Source organism: Melopsittacus undulatus, chromosome 2 (assembly GCF_012275295.1).
Source record: "Melopsittacus undulatus isolate bMelUnd1 chromosome 2, bMelUnd1.mat.Z, whole genome shotgun sequence".
In the NCBI taxonomy this organism is placed as follows: domain Eukaryota; kingdom Metazoa; phylum Chordata; class Aves; order Psittaciformes; family Psittaculidae; genus Melopsittacus; species Melopsittacus undulatus.
In genome coordinates, this window is record NC_047528.1 from 101,428,812 (window position 1) to 101,453,144 (window position 24,333).

Here is a 24,333-nt window from a genome sequence, read left to right on the forward strand (position 1 = left end):
CGGCTGACTGGGACCCGCTTACTGCGCAGGCCCGTCACCTCTAGCCTGGGCCGGGTGCGACGCGTGTTGAGCGCCGGTGTGTCGTCAACGTGTGTGCGACGCGGGGACGGTGCCGCCGTCGCGAAGCTCGTAGACCGAGGGGCGGGGGAGGTGGTTGTCCTCCTCCTGCTCCTGCCCGCGGGGCCCGCCGGCAGCATGCAGAACGTCATCAACACGGTGAAGGGGAAGGCCCTGGAGGTGGCCGAGTACCTCACCCCCGTGCTCAAGGTGCCGGTCCGTGCGGGAGCGGGGTGAAGTGAGGGGAGGTTTTGGAGCTGTTAAGGGTAGAGGATGCGCCCGCTTATTTTAATGCAGGGTGGCTCGCCGAGCCGCGAGCCTCCTCGGTCGCAGGTGGCTGTAGAGCGGTCCCGCCTCCTTCATCTGTCCCTGGGATGTTCTCTGCAGTGCGGCCGCTCGCGGGTTCTTATGGCGCAGGCATTGCCTTGCCGCCCCGGTGGGGCGCGAGGAGCGCCCGATCGCCCCGGGAGTCGCTCCGCCTTCCCGGAAGCCGCTCGGCGCCTGTGGTTTCGCTTGTCCGGGCCTGAAGAGCTCTGGTTGCAGCGGCTTTACGCAGCCGGCGGAGCGTCTCCGGGGGCGCCGTGCGCCCTCAGGGCTCGGGGAGGTTGTGCAGGGGCGGCCTCGTCTTGAGCTGTGGCGTACGGGGTGGAAGGAACCTGAGTGGGAGCTCCCATTCACTGGAGACGTGCGGACCTTCGAAGGCCAGGTATTGCTGGTCCTTTTGCTCGAGAAATAACTTATTGCAGTTTTCTATTAAATTGGCTAAGCTTTCATAGAACCATAGAGTGGTTTGGGTTCAGAGGACCTTAAGATCATCTAGTTCTAATCTCCCTGCCATGGGCAGGGACACTTTCGACTAGATCTGGTTGCTCAAGTTCGCTCCAGCTTGGCCAGGGTTGGGGCATTCACTTTGGACAGCCTGTGCCAGTGGCTCACCACCCTCACAGTAAAGAACTTCTGCCTTGTGTCTAACCTGAACTTTCCCTGTTTAAACCCATTATCTCTTGTCCTGTTGCTACAGTCCCTGATGAAGAGTCCCTCTCCAGCATCCTTATAAGCTCTCTTCAGATACTGGAAGGCTGCTTTGAGGTCTCCACGCAGCCTTCTCTCCTCCAGGCTGAACAGGCCTTATTTTCTCAGCCTGTCTTCGTATGGGAGGTTCTCCAGTCCCCTTGTCATCCTTGTGTCCCCCGTCTGGACTTGTTTCAACAGCTCCATGTCCTTCTTATGCTGAGGACACCAGAACTGCACACAGTACTCCAGGTGGGGTCTCAGGAGAGCAGAGGGGCAGGATCACCTCCTTTGATATACTGGTCATGCTTCTTTTGATGAAGGATACTTAACTGATCTTGCTTTTCTGCAGTTGTTAGACTACATCCTATCTTCTGTCTCCTATTTACAAATACTTTTTTTACATAAAAGTCAACTTTGTGAATGCCTAGCTTGTCAGCAGTTCCTTCACCACTGATTTTCACATTTTCCCATGTTTTTTAAAAACTGCTTCTGCTGTAATTGTTCATGGTAGCAGCTTCTATCTGTGGTTTTACAGCATGATCTTCTAGGTGCTTTGCACTCTGGAGCTTAGATCTTTGGGCAGAAGACATGATACTTGATTAATTGAACTTGTCCCTCTGTGGTATGTAGTGTGCTCTTGCCTGCATAGTGAGCCTTTCTACAGTTGCCCACCAGTGTGACATATATGGGCTGCAGTTCTGGCATAGAAAAGTGAAGTGACTCATTTACCATATTATGGTTGCTGTTGCACAGCTGGTGTAATGGTAGAAGAATTCTTGTGCCCAGATGTACGACTGGGAGGAGGCAGCTGTAAAACCTTCTACAAATGGAAGGTTATAACAGTGTACATGTTCCTTTTACAAGGGGTTGAAATAAATACTCCAACTTGGTAACTTTGAAAGAAACTATACCTGTGTCTCTCACTAGCTTAGATACCACAGAATATATAGAGATGAAAAAGTGAACTGTTTACCCTCAGGGAATAGAGGATGGATATTTTACATATTTTCCATATGTAATTCCAGAAACCAAGCATGTTGCCTACTGCTTATAGTATATTTTGAGATTAAACAGTAAGTTTTCTCCACTGTGTTGTTTCATAATATGTTATTGAGAATTCTGTTTTACAGTGATCCAAATTGCTAAATTAGGGCTGTTTGAGTTTCTTTGGTTTCTGTTAACTAGCACATAGTGGTGTTTGTACAACTGCTCTTTTGCTTATCTTAATACTGTACTTAAAGGTGTCATCTCTAGAAATGAGGGAGAAAGGAAACAGTGTGTTGTGTGCTCATTTCTTTTTACATAGTGCAGGTGATAGCATGCACCGGGATGAAGCACAAAGAATATACAAATTAAGCAGCAGTTGGCATTAAAATGATTTCCCAATGATTAAATAAGGTGAAATTGTAGTGGAAAGTGAGGTGCTTTTCATTTGCTGCTTTTAGTTAAAAAAAAAAAAAAATTAAAAAAATCACAAGTTCTTTAAGGCAAGAAGTTATTCAGTAATTGATGATGGAAGAACTTAAAAAGTCAAGTATACTACGGTTGAAATTATGTCTTCTTCAAAAGCCACTCTTAGATAGCTCTAATGCTGGGGAGCCCTAAGTTTCTTTGATGCTTGTGACTCTTCTGAAGAAAAAAAAAAACAGAAGTCTGAAACAAAATATTCTAGATTTAAATATGCTAAAAAGAGCCTTATCCTTAAACTTCATGAATATCACCTTTCATGCAGAGCTAAATTATATTGCTCATTGCTGTCTATTCCTTATCCATAAGGAAATCATGGCAATATAAGAAAATCTGAAGTGTTTCCCTAGAGTGCATAATGAAGGCACAAAAATGGGTATATAAAAAAAAAGTTAATAACTAAGTCTTTCTACGTAATTTTTTCTACCACAGATAAAAGTTGATTTGGTCAATCATTTACTGACCTTTCTTAACTGCAAAGCCTCTTATTGGTGCATTGTAGTGCTGTTCAGCACCTAGAACAGTCCCAAAGTCCTGATTCTGAGAATCACTGATTCTGACTTGTTTTCTGTCTCTCACTGGCCAATGTAGGACTGAGTTCTGGGGGATATTTTCTCCAGTTTTGATATATTGATTGGCTGCAGCAAAAAAAATATTTAATGTGTGTGATCTTTTTTCATAATACCCCACATTCTGTACAAAGCAGTTTTGTTGAGCCATGCATCAGAGGATATGGAAGTAGGCTGCCTGTCAGCCCTGACAGAGGCTGCTTGGTCTCCAAGCTGATTAACAATATCCATGGACAGTGCTAGTTCCAAGGCAGGACTTGGTGATCTTAAAGGTCTTTTCCAACCTGGTTGATTCTATGATTCTGTGTTTGTCTTACCAGTAAAGTGGAACACTTCGATTTGTCAGCAGCACTCAAATTCTAAACTTTTTTTATTGCAGGAGTCAAAGTTCAAAGAAACTGGAGTAATCACACCTGAAGAAGTAAGTGTTTAGAAACTTTGAAATATATTTGGGAAGTAATGATAAATTTTAGTCAAAAGGACTGTATTAACCTCAAAAGTTCATGTCTTTACCAATTAATTATTGCTTCTTGAAACAATTTCCACAAAGTGAAAGTTCTAAATGGCCTTTTTACTGTCCAGATGAAATAGAGCAACAGAATTCCTCTTAGTTGACATTTGACATCTGAATGTGGAATGCTTTTTTTCCTGTATTATGTCACTAGAAGCTTGTAAAGAAGCTTGTGCTGGGTCAACAGCTCAGTTTGCCACAGGAGTTCTGGACTCAAGCAGGAGTATATTGATTTTAGAAGTCTTTCCCATAAGCAGCTCAGAAGTGAGCTTGTATCTTGAAAGCTGTCTTTTGCTTACCTCACTTTTGTTTCCTTCCAAGGCTCTAGCTAAATCATTACATATACTTGTCCATGCCAAGTATCCGATGATTACTATTTTTTCCCTCGTTTTCTCTATAACTTATTCCAGGCTGGTTGTATTTTGGATTGCTGCCAAGCAGTAGTATTTTTTTAGGGAGTCTGCTGTGAAGAGAAAAAAACAGGATTTTTCTCTTTTTTTTTTTTTTTCTAGAATTGTAACACTGATTGTACAGTGCTGTTTTGACTTCCCTGTTCTACTTTTTCTCATATTAAAGTTTTACTGTTCTGAAAATACATTGTCTTCACAAAGGTTTAAGAAAATTATGTTAAAACTGTTAAAGTAGAATGAAAGAGAAATGAGGTAAAATGTACAAATGTGAAGATGAGATGGAAAAAAGTTGAAGAAATGATGACTGATGGAGGTAGATAATGTGAACAGAAGTATTTTTCCTAACTTTGTTACCTGTAGCATATTTCTGCTATGTTGCATGGCCAGCAAGCAAGCTGAGAAAAACAGGCTAAGCAATATGATGTTCTGCTGTTCAGATAACCATATGTGTGTGTTAGTGCATATAGATATTTATGTGTTGTATATTACACAATAATAGATACGCAATTTATATTACCTGTAAACCAAACATAACAGAGAAAGTCTAGACAAATGTTCTACTAATGCTTAATCCCTTCTTGGGGGATCATCTGGGGAAGCATCTCTTCATAGGAGAGAACTTTGTAGGAGTGCTGAAAGAAAAGGATCTTTCTATAGAATTTAGCAAGAACCACAGTATGTTACCTTAAACAGTTTGCAGCATTTAAACATCCGTAAGAATGTGAAGAGTGTGTATTCTCTGTATAAAGTTAGATTCTTATAGGAAGAAGAAATTGAATCCTTCAAAGAAGTAGTCAAGGGAAACAGTTCTACAGCAGGATTATTTTTTTGATAAATTTAGGTGAGACTAAAGCATGTATCTGCTGATTGTCCCTCTGACAGTCTTTCTTTCTGATGATTTTGGTCTTTATAAAGTAATGATTACTAAAGAGGGATTCAAAGCATTGATGTTGCTAGGATATTGTCTTCAAATGACTTCGAATTTGTTGGGTAATGAATCTCAATTCAACTGTATTTTAGTCTGAGATGCTGTGTTATAGACTTTGTGGGGTTCCTGTGGCTTGCCTCAGAAGGTGAATCAGTTAGGAATAAGGCTAAAAGATGACTCATTCAAAGTCGACAGTTTCTCCCTCTTTTTATATACTTTTGTGCTTGATTTAGTAGCAATGAATTCTTGCCTGTTCTTACTAGTTAATACCTCAGAAAGATAACATCTGTTTTAATTTTATACAGGCAAATCTTAAAAATCCTTCTTTCCAGGAGTAGAAATAAGGTGTTGTCCTGAAATTGATGTCTTTTGCAATCTTGGTTCAGGTATGAGATAGCGTTAGTGCTTGAGAAATAGAAACCAGCTAGGTAATTCTGCTGCCTAAACTGAAAAAAATGCAAATGACATTTCAATTATTGTTCTAGGGTTTTGTATCTATTAGACCCATAAAGAATACTTTAACGTTATTTTTTTCATCTTGAAGAATATTTTGTAGCATTGCTGCCAGTTGGTTCCAGTTCCATAAACAGAGAATTCTTAATAATTCTGGAATTTCATGTGTTGTTTCTTACTATATAAGGCTAATGAGTTTTAAAATTTTGATGTATATTGGGAGATGTTGCTGTTTTCTTAAAAGAGAAGATTTCACTTATGCTTGAGACTTCTGTTGGAAAATGGATGAAAGGAAGCACTTTTGCAGAGACTGAGTCTGCTAATCCATATGCAGTGCATGTTGCAGTGCTTTCTAGTATGCTGCTATGCCTTGCTTTGGAGGACATGGTGAGAAAATGGCTGACACACCACTGCAACAGCTTCTGGGTAACTAAAAGTGTGCTGTTATAAACTGGCATTTTAAGACAAGAAAGCAACTGTAGCAATGAGTGTTCCTCTAATTTTCAAAAGTAACTGGTGCAAAAGACCGCCCAAGTAGCTTTTCTTAGGTGCAGGCCTGTCTTTCTCAATTTATGCATACAAAAAGAAGCCAGTGCATTAGACTTTGCTGGGTGAATTTGAGTTCGTATGCAAGCCTAGCATGAGTTTTGCAATACCACTTTGAAGTAATGATGTAATTTTATCAAATCCTTTGCTGTGACATTAAGCAGAAGTAGATTGAAGATTTTTTAAACTATCTGAATTTGCTGTTGTGCTTAGTACATGTTTCCTTCTGCTGAAGTCAATTTAGTCTTTGGGTTTTCATTGTTAGCTGGGAAATTGAGTTAAAGCATCAAACTGATCTAAACAATTGCTAGTTACACAGTTAATCTGTCAAAGGAATGTGCAACAGAAATACTAAATACTGAGGAAAATTGGAGATTGTTTCCTTAGGCTCTATTTAACAGTATTTTTTTTCTTGCCTTATCAGTTTGTCGCAGCTGGAGATCACTTGGTTCACCACTGTCCTACTTGGCAATGGTAAGTAAAATTAAAAGAATTATAGAAAGCTGGCATCCCTGCTATGCTTTGATGTGCTTCCGTTGAATGCACCTATACAGTTGCCTTGTTTCATAACAATAAGTGGACTCTTTCATAGAACTTATGCTGGTTTTATCATAAAGCTATGTTTAAGTCAGGCAGGACTTACTTATTGCTGTGTGTAGTAATTGAGATGAGGATTTGTTTGGGGAATTTTTGTTTTCCTAAGGTTTTAGATGAAATAAGCCAATACATACCGTGAATGCTTTCAGTGCTTAGCTGCGGTAGCAGCATGTCTCCCTGAGCTTGTCTTGGTGATTAGTGATTCAAAAAGCAAAGGCCCTGTGCAGCTAAGAAGTGGTTATAATTAATATATTTTAACAAGCGCTTATTAATTGGTTATGTTCAAGTTGGTCCACATCAGATCACTTTGAGCAGTGCTTGCCCTTGGAAATTCCTTATCTTTCATACACAATAAGGGTGCAAATAGGGTGATTCCTTGTGTTCTACTGATGTCTTGCATTATAAAACTGAATCAGTTAGTGCCTAGATAAGCATTGTCTGTGCAGTTGGTATCATCAAGTTTCTTGGCTCTGTACTGGGCCATGAATTGCTGAAGGAGGAATTATTATGCTTTAATCATTGTTTCTTGACCTTTCACCATCTCCTTCAGAGAAAACATGATATTGAGTCTGGCCTATGTGCCAGCAGTTTAGAACAGGATATTTAGAATGTTGGTCTTAGTGTAAACCAAAACCTTTCACTGAAAGTGAAAGCAAATGCTTCAGTAATGTGAACTTGGCAAAGATTACTTGAGCTCTAATGAATATGAGCAGGTTTTATATTTACAGAAGTCTATTTCTTGCTTTTTCTGAAGTTGCTTTCTTCAAACATTTGGATCTCTATTGTTGCTGATCTTAGCAAATTTTTATATAGACTAGATTGTTCCATCCACCCATCATTCCTTGGCCATCTTAAAGTGAAATTAGTTTTTGAAGCAGAAAACAATTTTGATCCAAGGTTCCATAGTTTAGGGGTGGCCAACTTTTTTGATCCCTCACTTACATCTAAGTCTCTGTGTAGGGAAGCGTAGTCATAGCAAACAGATTCTGAGAATAGACGAAGAAGAGTATAAAAAATGTTCCTGATATGCAGTGAAAATAGAAGGGTTCTTTTGTTTGCAGATCATCAAATTCTCAACCTTTTATGGTGCACTTCATTTTACAGGGCTTCAGGAGAAGAACTAAAAGTCAAGGCTTATCTGCCAACAGACAAACAGTTTTTGGTAACTAAAAATGGTAAGGCTGAAGTTTAAATGTAAGTGTTCTTAGGATTGATAGCATGGTTGACTGTGCTATCAACTCTACTGATTGTATTGACAGGGGAAGCAAATAATCTTGCATTTTGAATGCTTTGGCTTTGCAATATTAAAACAGCTTTTCCTGCACATCTAAAGTCTTGTCTTTAGACCAGTTGTTAACAGGGCTTTATACTAGTAATACAGCTTGCCTTCATGAAGTAGAAATGTAGTTTAAGCGGTATAAAACTCCTTGTGTGTCTTTCACCTGTCCTTCAACTTATATTGTGTCTAAAAGGAAGTTTTATTTTCCTCTTTCAGAAAACTCAGACTATTGAAGTGTTCCCAAAATGTTTTTTCACAATGACACTGATGCTTCTTGTTCAGATACATAATTACTATCACTATCCCTGTCAATAACAATAAAATACAATTCTAAATAAAATTTTTATCGGCTTCAATGCTATGTATACAGAATACTTGTGGTGACTTCCTGTTTAATGGAAAAGACAGCTAACATCTTGGCACAAGCATGTGGAAATAATTTTCTCAAAAGATCTCATGTCAAAATGTGTCAAAGATAATTCCATTAGATGAACCTTTAGTTTGAAGAACAGCCTGAGGAGATTTTTACCTGCATTGGGTTGCATTTTGTGCTTGGATTTCACATGCTGGCTTTTGGAGTCTTGCAGCTTGCTGTCATATGAAAATGCTTACAGTAGTGTTGGATGCTTTCCTAAGGTGATCCTGATGGCTGGATGACCAAGTGATCAACTTTGTTTCTCTTCCCCCCTGCCACTTTTTCCCCCTTTCCCTTCCTCCCCCTCTCCCTTCCTGCACTGCCAGGACCCTTACTGATCTGATCCTTCTATTTTGAAGGCTGATGTTGACACATTGGCCTAGCACTCGAGTAAAAGTGGTGGGCTGCGGGTTGAGGCAAGGAGCCATCCTACAGATCTCATTTTGAAAGTCTTTGGGGTACTTCACTGTGACTTTTACATGCCTGTCCTCCCTTTCTGAAAGGTCTAAGAACAGTTTACAAGTTCTGCACTTCATGCAGCAGTGGAGTTCCCCCCCCCCCATTAGTGTAATAGGAGCATTTTTTACATTGTCCTTGTTTATGATGATGGGAAATGTCTGTTTTGCCTTGATCAAATCTGCATTTTCTCTTTGACTGTGTTCTGAAAACTTTGTGTAAATCTGAACTCATATGGCTCTGTAATGCATGTAACTGAAGTTATTTAGAATAACATGTGAATTCTAACCTTTTCTAAACTTGTATGTGCTAATTTATAATTAAACATACCTAATGTATAAATAGATGTTGCAAACATTTAGCAGAATTGTAAAGACAAACAGTTCAGTAAACTGATGCTACTCCAGGCAAAATTACACTTAAGATAGACTTTGCTTAGCAATATGAAGAAAATATATAATAGGTTGTCTCTAGAAAACTATAAAAATAGTTTTTCTCTAGTTATTAGCAAATAAGAAGTTAATTATTTTCTAGTTCTGAAGCATTTGGATGCATGTGCTCTAATGGGTTACAGAAGAATGAACTTTTAAGTGTTGTACTGTATATGAAATAAAATGTGGTCAACACATCAATATAATTTTAAGTTCATGTTTTTGCATTTGAAATACAACTTTAGGATTCCTTAAATAAGGATATATGAGAGACATTTCAGAAGTCCCTGTAGGATAATTTCTACTCCAGTATGATTTTGTATAAGAATGACTGCATTCATTTTGTTTTGCAATTCTTTTGCAGTGCCATGTTACAAAAGGTGTAAGCAGATGGAGTACTCGGATGAGCAGGAAGCAATTATAGAAGAAGATGATGGTGATGGGGGATGGGTAGACACTTTTCACAATGCAGGTATTCATCCTTGCTTCAGGCTTTGCATTTGGTAATCTGAAGGATTTTCAGTTTCCGTTATTAGAAAGCAAAGTCTTTCTTGCGTATGTTACTCTGCCAGCCACGCACTTGATTGGTACATGACTGCTCAATATTCTCTTAAAAATGACCTATGTAGTGGCACATTCCTTCGTAAGATCTGTGAAGAGAATGCTGGTTCGAACTATTCGTTTGAACAATATGCAAATTTTTTATATATTTTTTTTTTCTATTTTTTTTTAGTAAGATTGCTTGTGAAACACATCAAGATCTTTATCTTAATGATGACCTCAACTGACTTAATTATTTCAGTGTTTCCCATTCTGTGTCAGAGCAGAATCTTATTATGCATCCCAAACAGCACTGGGTGAAAGCAGCAGTAAAACTAGAAGGCTAATGGGAAGGAACTGAAGAGTTGATACTATGATTTGGGATGGTTTTTTACCCCAGTTCCTTGCTTCCAAGATGTTCAGAAATACTCATAAATGCATGCCTTGCTCATGAAGTTGAGTTCTGTAATTGTGATATGAATGCCTATCCTAAACTCACTTCTATGAAGGTTCATTAAAATTACTTTGCAGTGTTCCATCAACAAAACCTGTTTGATGTGTGAGAACTGTGCTGTTGTGCTCTGTGTTACTAGTATGGCTTATGCATGTCCAGCACCAAGCATGCTACCAATACCAAATAAACAGCCTTTGAAGTATCAAAATCGTTGTGAGATGTAACTTGGAAAGATCATACGCTGCTTTCTGAAATCTTGGCAGCCTTTTTCTATACTATTCTGTAACAAAGAAAAAAGCTTTTTTAACACAAACCTCTTGTTCAATTAACAGGTATAGTGGGTGCAACAGAAGCAGTTAAGGAGATCACACTAGACAGTAAGGTACTTGGTTCTAAATTTTCCTCTTGCTTTATTACAGGTAATAGAAGTCTTACCTGCAGCAATCTAATACTGCCCATGAGAGATTAAATTATACTTTGTCACTAGATGTGTTACAGATATACAGTGACTTTCAGAGCCCATGATTTTAGTCAAAGCATGTGCATCTCCTTCTGAGAGATGTTTACTGAGGCAGTGTTCTTTTTGGAATTCCTTTAGCCAACATGCTCTTGTGCTGGGTATCTACACATTGAAAATGAAAGTACTGCTTTTTGACAAGTCAGTGACATCTGGGTGGAAGGAATACCTAAAGGTGATCACTATTTCTGTAAAACACAATACTTGCAGGATGTCATTGTGATTCATAACTGCTGTTGTGTGTTATGAATTAAATTTCACTTCTGATATATTGTATGTTGAAAACCTTGCTTATTGTACAGCTTGGATCCCAGATCCAGTCCAGAAAGACAGCTCTCTGCTTATGTTCTATTTGCTGAAGCACTTCACAACATATTTTCTTACTGATTTTGGTGTTTTGGTTTTCTAATGAGGAAACCTGCTACCTGATACTTAGCAATTGGAGCAGCTTTCATGAAACCCGTGTAAATCGAGACCTCCCCCTTCTGAATTTCATTAGGGTTGTCTCTTGGGTTCAAATGCTGTGCATAGGCCCACAGTCCCCAAAAGAAGACGTTGGCTGAGGGCTTGGGTTAGGACATACAAAATCTTAACCTGTAGATTAGTCATGGCTGTTCAGTCGTTGCCTTTCATTTTGAAAAGCAATTACAGGCTGTTTAATCCCATGTTTATTTTTCTTTGCTTAGCAATTAAATCATTCCAGATAACAAAGTCAAAGGAGAGCTTTTAAAGTGGATTTTTAATGTCATATTAGGACTTTGAAACAGATTGGTTAATAAGCAAACATTTGAGTTCAGTATAGGCCTTAATATTGCAGAAATTATTTTTCTGGTTCACTGTATGTGCTGGGGCTGTAAGGCTGTGTAAATGCAGTGTCATTAAAGCAGTGTTTTCAATTTAAATTATAAAGGAAATTATAAATACACCAGATTGTTCAGCATCTTGTGAAGATGATGATGATGAAGATGGAGAAGCTGCAGACATGGAAGGTATTTCCTTAAATTGGGTGGGGCATGATGTATTTCAGGCCTTTGACTAAAGCAGTACACTCTAAGAAAACACTACTCTTTCTTTTCATAGAACACATGCTGAAGAGTTCAACAGAAACGCACTCTTAATCATCTTTTGTATGGTCTCATTGATGCATGTTTACTCTTAACGTGTGCAAAAACATGCATGAATGTTTTTGACTGGGAAATTAATTTGAGTAGCAGAACAGATCAAAGCAAGTGTAAATTATGGATTTAGTACAGCTTCCTTCCCTCTTCATACCCACACTTAACTGCAATCTGCCTACTTAAAACCACTTCAGGATTGCTCATCATGTACTTACTATAGTCTTGATCGAATTTGTATTGAAAAAGGTATAGTCTGGTTTGGGGTTTCAGAGTTTACCTGAATTAAACATCTTTAGATACATGTAGAATGTTTTAAAGGAGTTGTTTATGAATGAGAAATATGATAACTAGCTACAAGCTGAACACAGAATTTTATGGGTCTTCTTTTCAGAGTATGAAGAGAGTGGGCTATTGGAGACAGATGATGTGAGTGAACAGTTCTCTATCTTGTCTGTTGCAATGCTTATTACCAATATGAGCACAAGCAAAGTAAAACTAATGGTAATGCAAATGGATTATATAACAAGCTTGTTATGAGCAGTGGGATAACTGAGCTTGGTTTCCTGTGGATTTGTCTCCTGCCATCCTACTGCAGTAACCTTAACTCTTAAGTCCTCAAAGATTTAGATCACAGTCATTTTGTGGTTTTTGCTGATCCTTTTCACTCTACTGACACACAATGCTGTACTTGCAAGAGATAAAAATACGCAATAATTCTTGAGGCTTATGTGTGGAAGATGAGTGGCTTACAGGTGCAATAGATTATGCTGATACATCAGACTGTCAGGAAAAAAAAAGTATTGTTATTCCTGGTGTTCCACTGAGGTCTTCATAAATGCATAAACTGAGACCACTGCCTTCTGAATTTCATTGGAGTTGTCCCTTGGGTTCAAAAGTTATTGGTGAAAGAAGGGAGGGGGATGTGACAATGTAATTGCATTTGTAGTTGCAAATTAGACCTTTTTTAAAAAACAAAACAAATTCTCACCAAAACCAAAAAGTACTTGGTGGCAGACAAACTGATACAACTAATTTAAAAATAAAAACAAACCCCAGAAGCCTATGGATTTTTTTAAATGCTTGCTTAAGAACATTAATTTCTGTTTTAGAGCTTTACATAACTACTTAGGATGAGAAAGAAGGAAGTCCAAACAGGGCTATACTAATGTTGTCATTTTTACCTTGAACCAGGCAACACTTGACACAAGACAGATTGTAGAAGCTAACAAGGCTAAAGTTGATGTTGGAGGGGAAGATGCTATTCTGCAGACTAGAACTTATGACCTCTACATCACTTACGACAAATATTACCAAACTCCAAGACTCTGGTTATTTGGATATGATGAGGTATAGATCTGTCATGTTTTTTCCACTTCTGTGAAATTAGACTCATGGTGTCAAATAGCAAGGCAATTTTTTTTCTTATTCACATTAAAAATTGAAATGAAAACATGTTGAGAAAATAATTATATAGTCAGGGTTGCAGACAGGACTTGGGATATTTGCTGGAAGCAGGAATAATTTCACTGGAAATTGTCCTTGGTGATCGAGCATTTGGAAGGAAGCAAATCATGCTCTGTCACTTGACTGAATTAGCTCTGTAGAGGTGGTAATAGCCCTAGTAAACTCAGTCAAATAAGCAGGTATGTATTTTCATGATCTTCAGAGGGAGGGGATTAGATAAATCACTCTCCCTTTCATGACTCAAGAAACTTAGTTAAAGTTGGTTAGGGCTTACAGCCCAAATACCTAGATGGGAACCTAAGTGGGAACCATTGAGATGGTTCTCAAAATGTATTGACTTTACCATTCATACAGTTTATTAAAAACTAAATTTGTTCGGTACTATTCTACACCATATGCATCTTATGACACTTGGTTCTTTCCTTCAGACCTGTTTGATATTAGATGCATATAATTTGTGGTGCTTCATCTGTTAATGATGTTAAAATTGCTAAGAAGGAATAAAAGATTCTTTGTTAGTAATGGTTTTGTTCTGTTCCCTTTTCCTGTATAGCAGCGACAGCCTTTAACAGTAGAGCATATGTATGAAGATATTAGTCAAGATCATGTCAAGAAAACGGTAACCATTGAAAACCATCCTCATCTTCCTCCACCTCCTATGTGCTCAGTTCACCCATGCAGGTAAGTCTTTGTTTCAGGTCTGATTCAGTATGTAGATACAAGGCATTTCACTAGTCTTGTTATGGATTTGGTTCAGGTTTTCTGGATGCTTCCACAGTTGGCTGCTGTAGTGGTGTGTCAGCTTCTGAGGCAGTATGAAAGGAAGATCTTGGTGATTCCAGTGCTTGCTGCTGCGAGCGTATTCTGCAGTTACAACTGTCTCCTCTCGCTCAACTTGCTTTTCCTCCACTTCTCTATGGACTCCAGAAGATGGCAGAATACTAGAACTCTATAAAAGGATGTTCTATGCTTTATTTGCTGCTATTTTTGGGGGGGTAAAATTATAATGTATACTTTGGGAGCAGAAAAAGCTATTTGAACATGAAATACCTCTTTATTTTGTAATATCTGCCTCCTGCTCCCCCAGAAGTCCCTGAAATTTTATACAGATAGAGGTCCTCTAATTGCTATGTGTCCTGGGTTCAGCAGTAGCAGTCATTTTTTCTCCTTCTTGGTAGCTGGTGCAGTGCTGTGTTTTGACGTTCGGGCTAGGAACATTTGCTGATAGCAAGTATGTTTTGAGTTACTGCTCAAATGTTTGGTTTGTCCAAGGCCTTTTCTGAGCTCATGCTCTGCCAGGGAGGAGGGGAAGCCAGGAGGAAGCAGAGACAGGACACCTGACCCAGGCTAGCCAAAGAGGTATTCCATACCATAGCACGTCATACCCAGGATGTAACTGAGAGAGACCCGGAAGGGCTGGAGCTCTGGGGGGATGGAGGAGGTATCGGTCAGTGCTCAGTCAGGCAGGGTGGGGTGAGTTATGGGTCAGTGGCTGGTGAGGTGTTGTATTCACTTGTTATTGGCTTTATCATTATTGTTTGTAGTAGTAGTAGCAGTAGTGTTTTGTGTTATACCTTAGTTATTAAACTGTTCCTATCTCAACCCGTGGGAGCTACATTCTTTGGATTCTCCTTCCTAACTCTTTGGGAGTTGGGGGAGCAAGGTGGGGGAGTGAATTGACGAGTTGTGCAGTTTCGTTTTAAACCACGACACTGTGCTGAAATGCTTGTTGAACCCAAGTGCAAAACTCACGTGTGCTTTTAGCATTTTTTCTGTTGCATTTGCCACATTTCTCACCCAAGTCTGTAGTCTGACTACCTGCAGCAGTATTTTTTTCTCCTAGGTCTTTGAAAAGTGCCTGTCATCTTATATATAAAATCCTTTTAGGTGTCTTAATGATACAGAGCCAATATCTTAAATGATGTACCTTCTCAGGTTCTTGATAGTGTGAAGTTCTTAAGAGTTTTGGCTTCTATCTCTTTTTAAGAAGTGAGACACTCTTTGTAGTCTTACATAGGTTAATAATAATTAAAAAAAGGTCCAAATTGCCACTTTAAGTCTTGTAATTTCTTTTGACTTGAAGAAACACCTTTGGGATTGGGTCACCAGCTGAGGTGTCAAATAATCAGCTTGTTGACAAGTTTTTGATAGTTTTTGTAGAATCAAGACATTCTTGTTTCTGGTTTAGGAGTTACTTGGTCATAAGATTAGTTTTAGGAAGAGTATAGAATCATAGATTAGGGTTGGAAAGGACCTTAAGATCATCTAGTTCCACCCCCCCCTGCCATGGGCACGGACACCTCACACTAAACCATGTCACCCAAGGCTCTGTCCTACCTGGCCTTGAACACTGCCAGGGATGGAGCATTCACTACCTCCCTGGGCAACCCATTCCAGTGCATCACCACTGTAACAGCAAAGAATTTCTTTCTTATATCCAATCTAAACTTTCCCTGTTTAAGTTTGAACCTGTTACCACTTGTCCTGTCACTACAGTCCCTAATGAAGAGTCCCTCACCAGCATCCCTGTAGGCCCCCTTCAGATACTGGAAGGCTGCTATGAGGTCTCCACGCAGCCTTCTCTTCTCCAGGCAAAACAGCCTCAACTTTCTCAGCCTGTCTTCATATGGGAGGTGCTCCAGTCCCCTGATCATCCTCGTGGCCTCCTCTGGACTTGTTCCAACAGTTCCATGTCCTTTTTATGTTGAGGACAGCAGAACTGCACACAATACTCCAAGTGAGGTCTCACGAGAGCAGAGTAGAGGGGCAGGATCACCTCCTTTGACCTTCTGGTCACGCTCCTTTTGATGCAGCCCAGGATACAGTTGGCTTTCTGGCTGCAAGCGCACACTGAAGCTGGCTCATGTTCATTTTCTTATCAACCAACACCCCCAAGTCCTTCTCCGCAGGGCTGCTCTGAATCTCTTCTCTGCCCAACCTGTAGCTGTGCCTGGGATTGCTCTGACTCAGAGCAACCTACTTGGCACGGTTAAACTTCATGAGGTTGGCATCAGCCCACCTCACAAGCTCCCTCTGAATGGCATTCCTTTCCTCTAGTGTATCAACTGAACCACACAGCTTGGTGTCATCGGCAAACTTGCTGAGGGTGCACTCAATTCCACTGTCCATGTCACTGACAAAGATGTTGAACAAGACCGGTCCCAACACTGATCACTGAGGGACACCACTCGTTACTGGTCTCCAGCTGGACATTGAGCCATTGACCACGACTCTTTGCATGTGCCCATCCAGCCAGTTCTTTATCCACCTGTCAAACTGATGTCTCTCCAATTTAGAGACAAGGATGTCATGTGGGACAGTGTCGAACGCTTTGCACAAGTCCAGGTAGATGACGTCAACTGCTCAACCCCTGTCCATCACTTTTGTAGCCCCGTCATAGAAGGCCACCAAATTGGTCAGGCAGGATTTCCCCCTAGTGAAGCCATGCTGGCTGTCACCAAGCACCTTGTTGTTTTTCATGTGCCCTAGCATGCCTTCCAGGAGAATCTGCTCCCAGATTTTGCCAGGCACAGAGGTGAGACTGACTGGTCTGTAGTTCCCCACGTTATCCATTTTCCCCTTCTTGAAAATGGGGGTTATATTTCCCTTAAAAAAAATCAAAATTTATACTATTCTTTAGAGAGAGAGCAAGGGAGTTTGCAGCAAGGAGTTTATGGCTACCTTTGGTGGTCTTATGAGGATGTATATTCATGGACTTTGTCAATGTGTATGTCTTGATTCTTCCAGTTCTTAGTTCTTTACTGCTTTAAAACAGTCTTTGCTTTCACCAAGTAGTCAGGCTTGTATCTGGACAGTCTGAGCAGGGAGGCCATTGTACAAGTGGGGAATAGCTTTTTTTTCACAGTTAGTGGACTTACAGAAAATCTAAAAGTGGTAAATTTTATTGTTGGTCTTTAAATCATCAAGTGTAAGTCTACACTAATACAATACAATTTCCACACCTGTGGAAATGTCAGTCTCAGTGCTCAAGAGTAGTACAGGGAGCAGAACTTAGAAAGCTGCTAAGAAAAAAACCAAAAAAGAATAGAACAGATAACAGCATAATGCCTCTGCTAGTATGTGGGACCACCCACATGTTGAATACTGCAGTACAGCTCTGGTCATCCATTCTGTAATCTGTGACGTGAAGGAAAACTAAAACTCGAAAAGATACAGAGGGATTATCCAGGATAACTGAGGTTATCCTTTTTTCCCATAAGAAATGATTGAATAACTTGGGACCCTTCAGCTTTATAAAAGGCAACTGAGGAGGTTGTTACAATTTCAGTGACCTTCATTATGAATGCCACAGAAAGTGAAGTACTGAGTGTTCTGATTGATCGGTTTTTTCTTTTTAGTAGTAAACTGGTGACATTGAATGCTACTCTCTGATGGCATGTTCAAAGCCAGAAAAAGGATTAAATTCTACACACAGCACATATTTAAAATAAGTATTTATTTAAGCAGTATTATGTTAATGTAAGAAAGGTTTGTCAAGAGTTGTCACAAGACAAGTTACTAGAATGCTTCAGAATTAGAAAGTCCCTAGGTTGTACACTACTGGAAACTAGTACTTTGGAGGAAGCATTACTAGGTGCTTGCTCTGGCCTCCTTCTTGAGTATGTACTGTAAGACAATAAGCAGGACAAAGTTTGATCCAGAAGGTATTCTTGTACTTATATTAATATACCAGTCTTAATATGTAAACCTGTTAGTGACTTTGAGCGTGTAATTTTTTGCTGTCTGCATGGTTCTGGGCAGAAAAATGGATGCAACATTTTGTGCAATTAGTGTTTCTGAATGAGTGTAGGGATGTATCTAGGGAGACTTAACTGACTAGGAAGATGATTTGTAGAAGAAAAGGAAGGAAAAAAAGCCTGAAGCCAAGGCTTAATTTAGTGATTGCTGGAAGTCCTGCTTATAAATCAGTTGGAAGAAGCTCATGTAGTGGATGCAGGTTGGGAAGACGTTCAGAAGAAACAGAGATCACCAGATATTTGGATGTGGCTGACTAGGTAGGCCTGTGTTTTTTATACTGGGCTGTGGCTGCGATGTAACCTGTTTAATTTTGCAAACACCTTTGTAGAGTAAGAACTTATCTAATACTAGACTGTGAATCTGGATTGAGAGTCTTCATGGATGAGAGCTCTGTGTGCCTGTGTCACTTCCTTCACTTCAGACAGTGAAGTACCAGTGTCTTTGTTATGTAATTCAGATCTACACTTGAAGAAAAGGTTTGCATCATGAGACTTGTTCCAGTTACTCTTTTAAACCTGAAAGAGGTGTAGATATTGTGATGAGACAGATTTGTTGGTAGCCTTAAATGCGGAGGAAACTGTCTAGTGCTTCTCAAAAAGCAACCTATTTGGAAACTGCTTAACATTGGAAAGGTTTTAAAAGATCATCTTGATACTTTGAAGAAAGAGGCTAACAGTATATCTAAAATGGAGGATTTAAGTATATTCTCTTACTCTCTAAGGTGAGCTATTCTATTTTGTTAAATTGTTAAGGCTAATAGCTATGAAGGTCTGGGCTTCTGAGGTGAAATATGGTAACCAGAAATGTTGGTTTGTTCTTAATTTAGCTAGGAAATACCACTGCTTAGCTCTGCTGCTATTGCTTCCATGCATGTCACAAGAATTGTGTAATGTCAGATATTTAGATGGTCCTAAACTTGTTTGTTTCTTGTGACGTGTACATCACTGTGTCATGCATCAGAGGAAGGAAACAAACAGTTGTGTGCCACCATCAGCTGCTTGAGATCGCTCCTATTTTGAGTAGTTGAAACTGTTCATCTTGCAGCTCTGCTGTAAGTTGTAGTTCATGTCAGCATTTTTATGGTACTGGGAGGAACACAGTCAACTTCCTCATTAATTCCTGCAAACTGGTTTAATTACAATTCTCAACTTTTTTTCATGTGGGTATTATGAAGGGACTATCAAACTAGTTAACTACTGAACACATTTGTATTTAGATCTGAATTACTTGCTAATTCCAAGCACTTATTTTCCTCTATTTCAGAATAAATGGTAATGGGTTTCTGGACTCTTTTTAGTTCTTATTTACTCTCAATACCTGCAGAGAAGTGACTAGAAGCAGCTGCAAGGATCAGCAAGTTGTAGATCTTGAGGTTAACTGATTAGGTTATGGATTCTGAGTGTCTTGCCTGATGATAACATTTGTGGGTTATCCACACCTGTCTTAGTGTGTTTGAGCAGTTACTTAATTGAAGTAATAGGGAACTTTTTTTTCTTGAAAATATGCTGTCCTAAAAAGTATTACACTTTACTTTCTTTTATGGAAGCTGATAGTTGTTATTCACTGCACTGAAAAGCCTCTGGAAGGCAGGAGAACTGATTCATTTCTGGTGGTGGTTTTTTTCCTCATATGTCAGGAAGGCTTCTATTGTTTACTTTTCTGATGGTATGTGTTTTCCTTCCAGCTGATGTTCAGTCTCAGTATGTCAGGTGTGCTGAATTCCAGTGTGAAGTTGTTAAAGATTTTCACTGACAACTTTGGTCTGTTGCAGAACAGGAGAGGGGTTCTTCAGCAGGAAAGTGGACCTTCTTGATGAGAGCATAAAAGGTCATCGAATCAGTCTAAGAAATCAGTTTCTGTTAAAGAAACTTACTGTTAAACCCTTAATATATGGTTTTAATTCTGTGTATCTCAATTTATTTTCAGTAATAACAGCAATATTACTGACTTGAAACATGGATAATAGGTCCATTACATTACATGAACCACATAAAGAGTTAGTTGATTAGTTGATTTTACCAGAAAGTAAATTAGGTGGGTTTAATAGATGTTTTAAATGTCTGATCTGATAGCTCAAGCGATCTACAGACAGGTCCTGGAACAAGCATTTTAGTCGTCTGAAGTTAAGAGTTATTTCTGGGGGATTTTTTTATTATTTATTTATTTTTTTACTTCTGAATGAGAGATTTCTAGGCAGCAGGATAATTTAAATAACATTTCTTCCAAAATCATCTCATTTCTTTCCATTGGGAGGTGTACATACTTCATATTAATTCCTCAAAATATTCTTATAGAAGGAAACTGAAACAGGAAACAGACATTTGAAAGTTTATAGGGCACCTGCAGATCTTTTCATGAGTTACTGTATGACAGTAAGAATGACCAGTACTGTGGCCATTATGGAATTCCAGATATCTAACTAGTCCTTAGAAAACTGAAAAGAGCAAATGTCCTGCAGTTGTATGAATTTGAGCCAGTATCCTGTTAAAGACATGTAATAGCTTGTAGGGTGGCCTGTGCCAGTACGAAAAATAGTCCACCGTTATGGGTAAGGTCAAAGCTTGACAGTCCAGGTTCCTATATAGAAGCAGCTGGCCTTGGCACCCAATACATGGCATGTGTGCTGCAGGGGCATCATGAAGAACCAGAACTGGAATCAACTGTGGGGGTCGAAGACCAACAGCACAGCAAATGACAGATGCTGACCTTTAGTATTTCCCCAGACTTGCATGTTCCTGTTCACAGCATGTCCTGGTAACTTCGCAACAGCTTCCTTCCTTGTGTTTGCAGCCACTGGCAGGATGATTAACTTTGGAGGTAACTACTAAATGCCAGTTACTGGTCAGCTATTTAGATTTGTATAATGGTATTGAAGCATGGTCAGAAAGTTACGCAACCTTGTCCTCAGCAGAATCGTAGATTGGGACTGGTATTTTAAACTATTGCTGTTAACTAGCTTGCAGTGTTGCATAGGTGGATGTCCATAGCTCTATATGATGTCACTGATAAAGATTGCTACAGAATTGTGAATTTAAAACCAAGTTGAAGTGTAGAGAAAAGTAAGATGAGTTGTACAACTTGGGATCTTGTGTTAAATATATAAATAAAACATCAATTAACCACACAGTAGCTCTCCCTTCTGATTTGATATGATGTTCATCCTTTGGTTTATGGGACATAATAAATACCCTGAACACCAGACCATTACTTCTGAGTTGTAATTGGTCATTAAAAGATTTAAAGTCTTCATCACTGGAGATACTCAAGACCAGACAAAGTTCTGAGCAACCTGTTCTAATTTACTGCTCATTGAGCAAGGAGGACTGGACTAGGTGATGACCAGTCTCTTCCAACCTTAGCTATTCTGTGATTCTGTGTTGTATTCCCAGGATCAACTTTGGACAAAAATGTCATGTGGTTCAGTTTTACAATATCATTTTTGTATGTTTTACAGTAATGGAGTTGCAAGAGAGAAGCTGACTTAAAACTGTTGATCTGCCATAGAACCCAAGTTACCGCCAGAGAAAGTTTCCAAACCCTAAGTCAGTCTCAGAGCAACAATTCTGTATTTGTGCAGATTTAGCTTAGCCTGCCTCTCCTAGGAAACTACAAATTGTTTAAATGGTTGATACCTCCTAAGCTCTAAAAATTTAAGAGTACAGCAGAGGCAGCTAAATAAGTTGCAGCAGTTTCTAGGAGTCTTCTTCAGAGGTCACCTGGGAACTTCTGGTGACTTGCTGCTGGTGAGGATTACCTGCTAGGGACATACTTGGTGGCTTCTTTGGCATTTAGCAATTAAAAATAGCACTAGTGACAAGCAATATGTATTTGTTATTGTGGCACTCCCTCCGCATTGTAGCATAGAACATTTTTTGTTTTACTCGTGAATGTAAAGAGTTGGCAAATTACTTTAGATTCATCATGTAATACTACCTTTCAGTTACTGTTGGGATTTTTTCGTCAACAGACTGAAAGGTTCTTCTTGCTGCTTCTGAAGCTAACAGTCCAAAACTATTTAGCTTGCATAAAACCTGATCTTACTGAGATAAGAGAAGCTTACTTTATTCCTTAAAATATTTCCACCGTTTCTGATCTTTTTCAGGCATGCAGAAGTTATGAAGAAAATCATTGAGACTGTTGCAGAAGGTGGAGGAGAACTTGGAGTTCACATGTATCCTTTTTCATTACTACGTGATATTTTCAAAGATTTCTTATAGTGTAAGGAGCTGTTACCTCAAGGTTCCTAAACTGGAATGCAGTTGTGTGTGAAAGCAGTAAACGACTGCTTGCGGTAGCACTTCCTAGAGTTCTGAGATGAATTCCTTTGTGCAAACAAGCTCTGTTAATCAGTTCTCAGAAAGTAGGTGGAATCGAAGGGGCAGGATTGAGCCCTTTTTTTTAGGGGTGTGAAGCTGTGAGTATAAGACTGAGTATGAAACTAAGATTCCAGTGGAGGATGAAGCTGGAGGTTCACAGACTCCAGCCAGAGTATAATCACTCCTCTTGGTACAGCAGCTTCTGTATTAGATTTGAATCTGAAATTAATTTCTGAAAGATGTCGAGGTCCCATTGTTCTCTGCTCTGCGTATGAGCAGTATGTTGGTAACAACATTCAGCTGACAAAAAAGCAATGAAAATCTACTGAAACGAGTCTTAATATTGATATTGAATGCCTCACAATTAGAATTTTCTTTTGTGAGTTGACTGATCTTGGTTATGCTTTGCAGTAATTGATTCCATGCTTTCTGACTAAAGAAACCTCCATGTTAGGAGAAAATGAAGTGTGTCCTTTCAAAATAATGGTGCTGCTGTAAGGCAAGCAAGGGAGCATTACCGAGCAGCTGTGGTCCCCGAATCAGTGATATTCTCTTTAGCTGTATGAGTTGAGACTTGCTAAATTTGTGCATCAAGCAGCTGAACCTGAACTGGAAAATAACTTTTCTGTCAAGGTAGTTAAAGTCTTCTACTCCTCAGTAGTTAGAAATAGCTTATTTTCAAGATTTTGGGTTACTTTTTCCGCTAATGCTTAACAAATTGAGGGTTTTTTTTTAACAGCTGATTCTTCCCTGGTTTGTGTTTGTCAAGAAATGGTCCATGAGACTGACATGCAAAAATAATAGGATTTACTTATGTCTAGTATTTAACTGTCAGCTGAAAGTAGTGATTTATTTTAATTTTTACTTTGCTCTCTGCCTCAATCCCAGGTGGACAAACACTTCAGCATATACCCCACACTGCAGATTCAGGCCCAACATGCATTTGCAGGTGATATACACAAGGGAGATAGGAAAGTCTCCGCTACAAAGGCAGACTTCTTAGCTTAGCAAATCTAATCTCTCCACTTTCCCTCATTGACAGGAAAGAGTTATTTCAAAAGATGATTCAGAACAGGAAACTAGTTCTTTTTCTGAGACACTGAGATGCTGAGGAGGAGCTTGCTTCCCTATCACTACAGGAAGGTAGCTAGGGATTAGCCTTCCTAGATTTAATACACCTTGACATTTGTTAATAACAAAGGTCAAGTATATAAGTGGAATTGTAAATGTTTGTGTACAGTTTTCTAAGATCTATTGAATATAACTCCTGGTTCTCTGCTTCAGCTTAAAACAGGAAAGTCTGTATGTTTGGGCAAGCATCAGATGTCATTACCAGAGTTTTGCTGTATTAATTTCCCAGTCTCTTAACATTATAATTGCTAGGTGTTATTTTCCTACTAGCAAGAAATAGTGTTGAGCAGACCACTGAATGTGACTTTTTCTTTGTTTCACAGGATTTCTATCTATTGCATGTTTTCCTTAACAAGAAACTCAGGTACCTTCTTATTTTCTTGAAATTTGTACAGGCAGTCATTCCAACGATAGAATATGACTACACAAGGCACTTTACAATGTAACTAAGATAAGAAGTGTCTCCTCTAATTACCAGATCCTTTTTTAAATAACCCATCCATGTGACTTATACAACATTATACATAATTTCTGTAACTAACCTTTTATCAAGTTGATGCATTAAAATGAAATGTTCCATTACCAGCCTTTTTAATAAAAATCTTTGTGTGTAATATAAATAAATCACTTTCATTCCTATACAGACATTGCACTAAGTGGTGGGATTTTTTTTCTCTGTAATTCCTTCCGTTTGCTTTCAACAGAAGACAATTTTTGTCTATATTAGAAACTAAAATCTACTTTCCTAGTAGAAGCCTAATGCTTTGGGCTTTATTGTTGATTCCTAAAAATGTAAAGATTATTATTATTTTTCCTCCCATTTACATTGAGAATTATGTGGGGTTTTCCCTAGTTATGAATGGTTATGTTTCCTCTAGCTGGAGGGGGATTTAGAAAGCTGA

At 39.1% G+C, this 24,333-nt stretch overlaps 1 protein-coding gene across 1 annotated transcript; it reads left to right on the forward strand.

Moving 5' to 3' along the window:
* Positions 1-15: 15 nt before the first annotated feature.
* Positions 16-24,016, forward strand: ATG3 (autophagy related 3). Its single transcript, XM_005151605.3, has 12 exons — positions 16-267; positions 3,487-3,528; positions 6,380-6,429; positions 7,657-7,727; positions 9,498-9,605; positions 10,460-10,509; positions 11,555-11,633; positions 12,154-12,188; positions 12,954-13,109; positions 13,780-13,907; positions 22,087-22,155; positions 23,796-24,016. The coding sequence occupies exons 1-12, from the start codon at positions 196-198 to the stop codon at positions 23,875-23,877; spliced, it is 942 nt and encodes a 313-aa protein (XP_005151662.1). The 5' UTR covers positions 16-195; the 3' UTR covers positions 23,878-24,016.
* Positions 24,017-24,333: the final 317 nt, after the last annotated feature.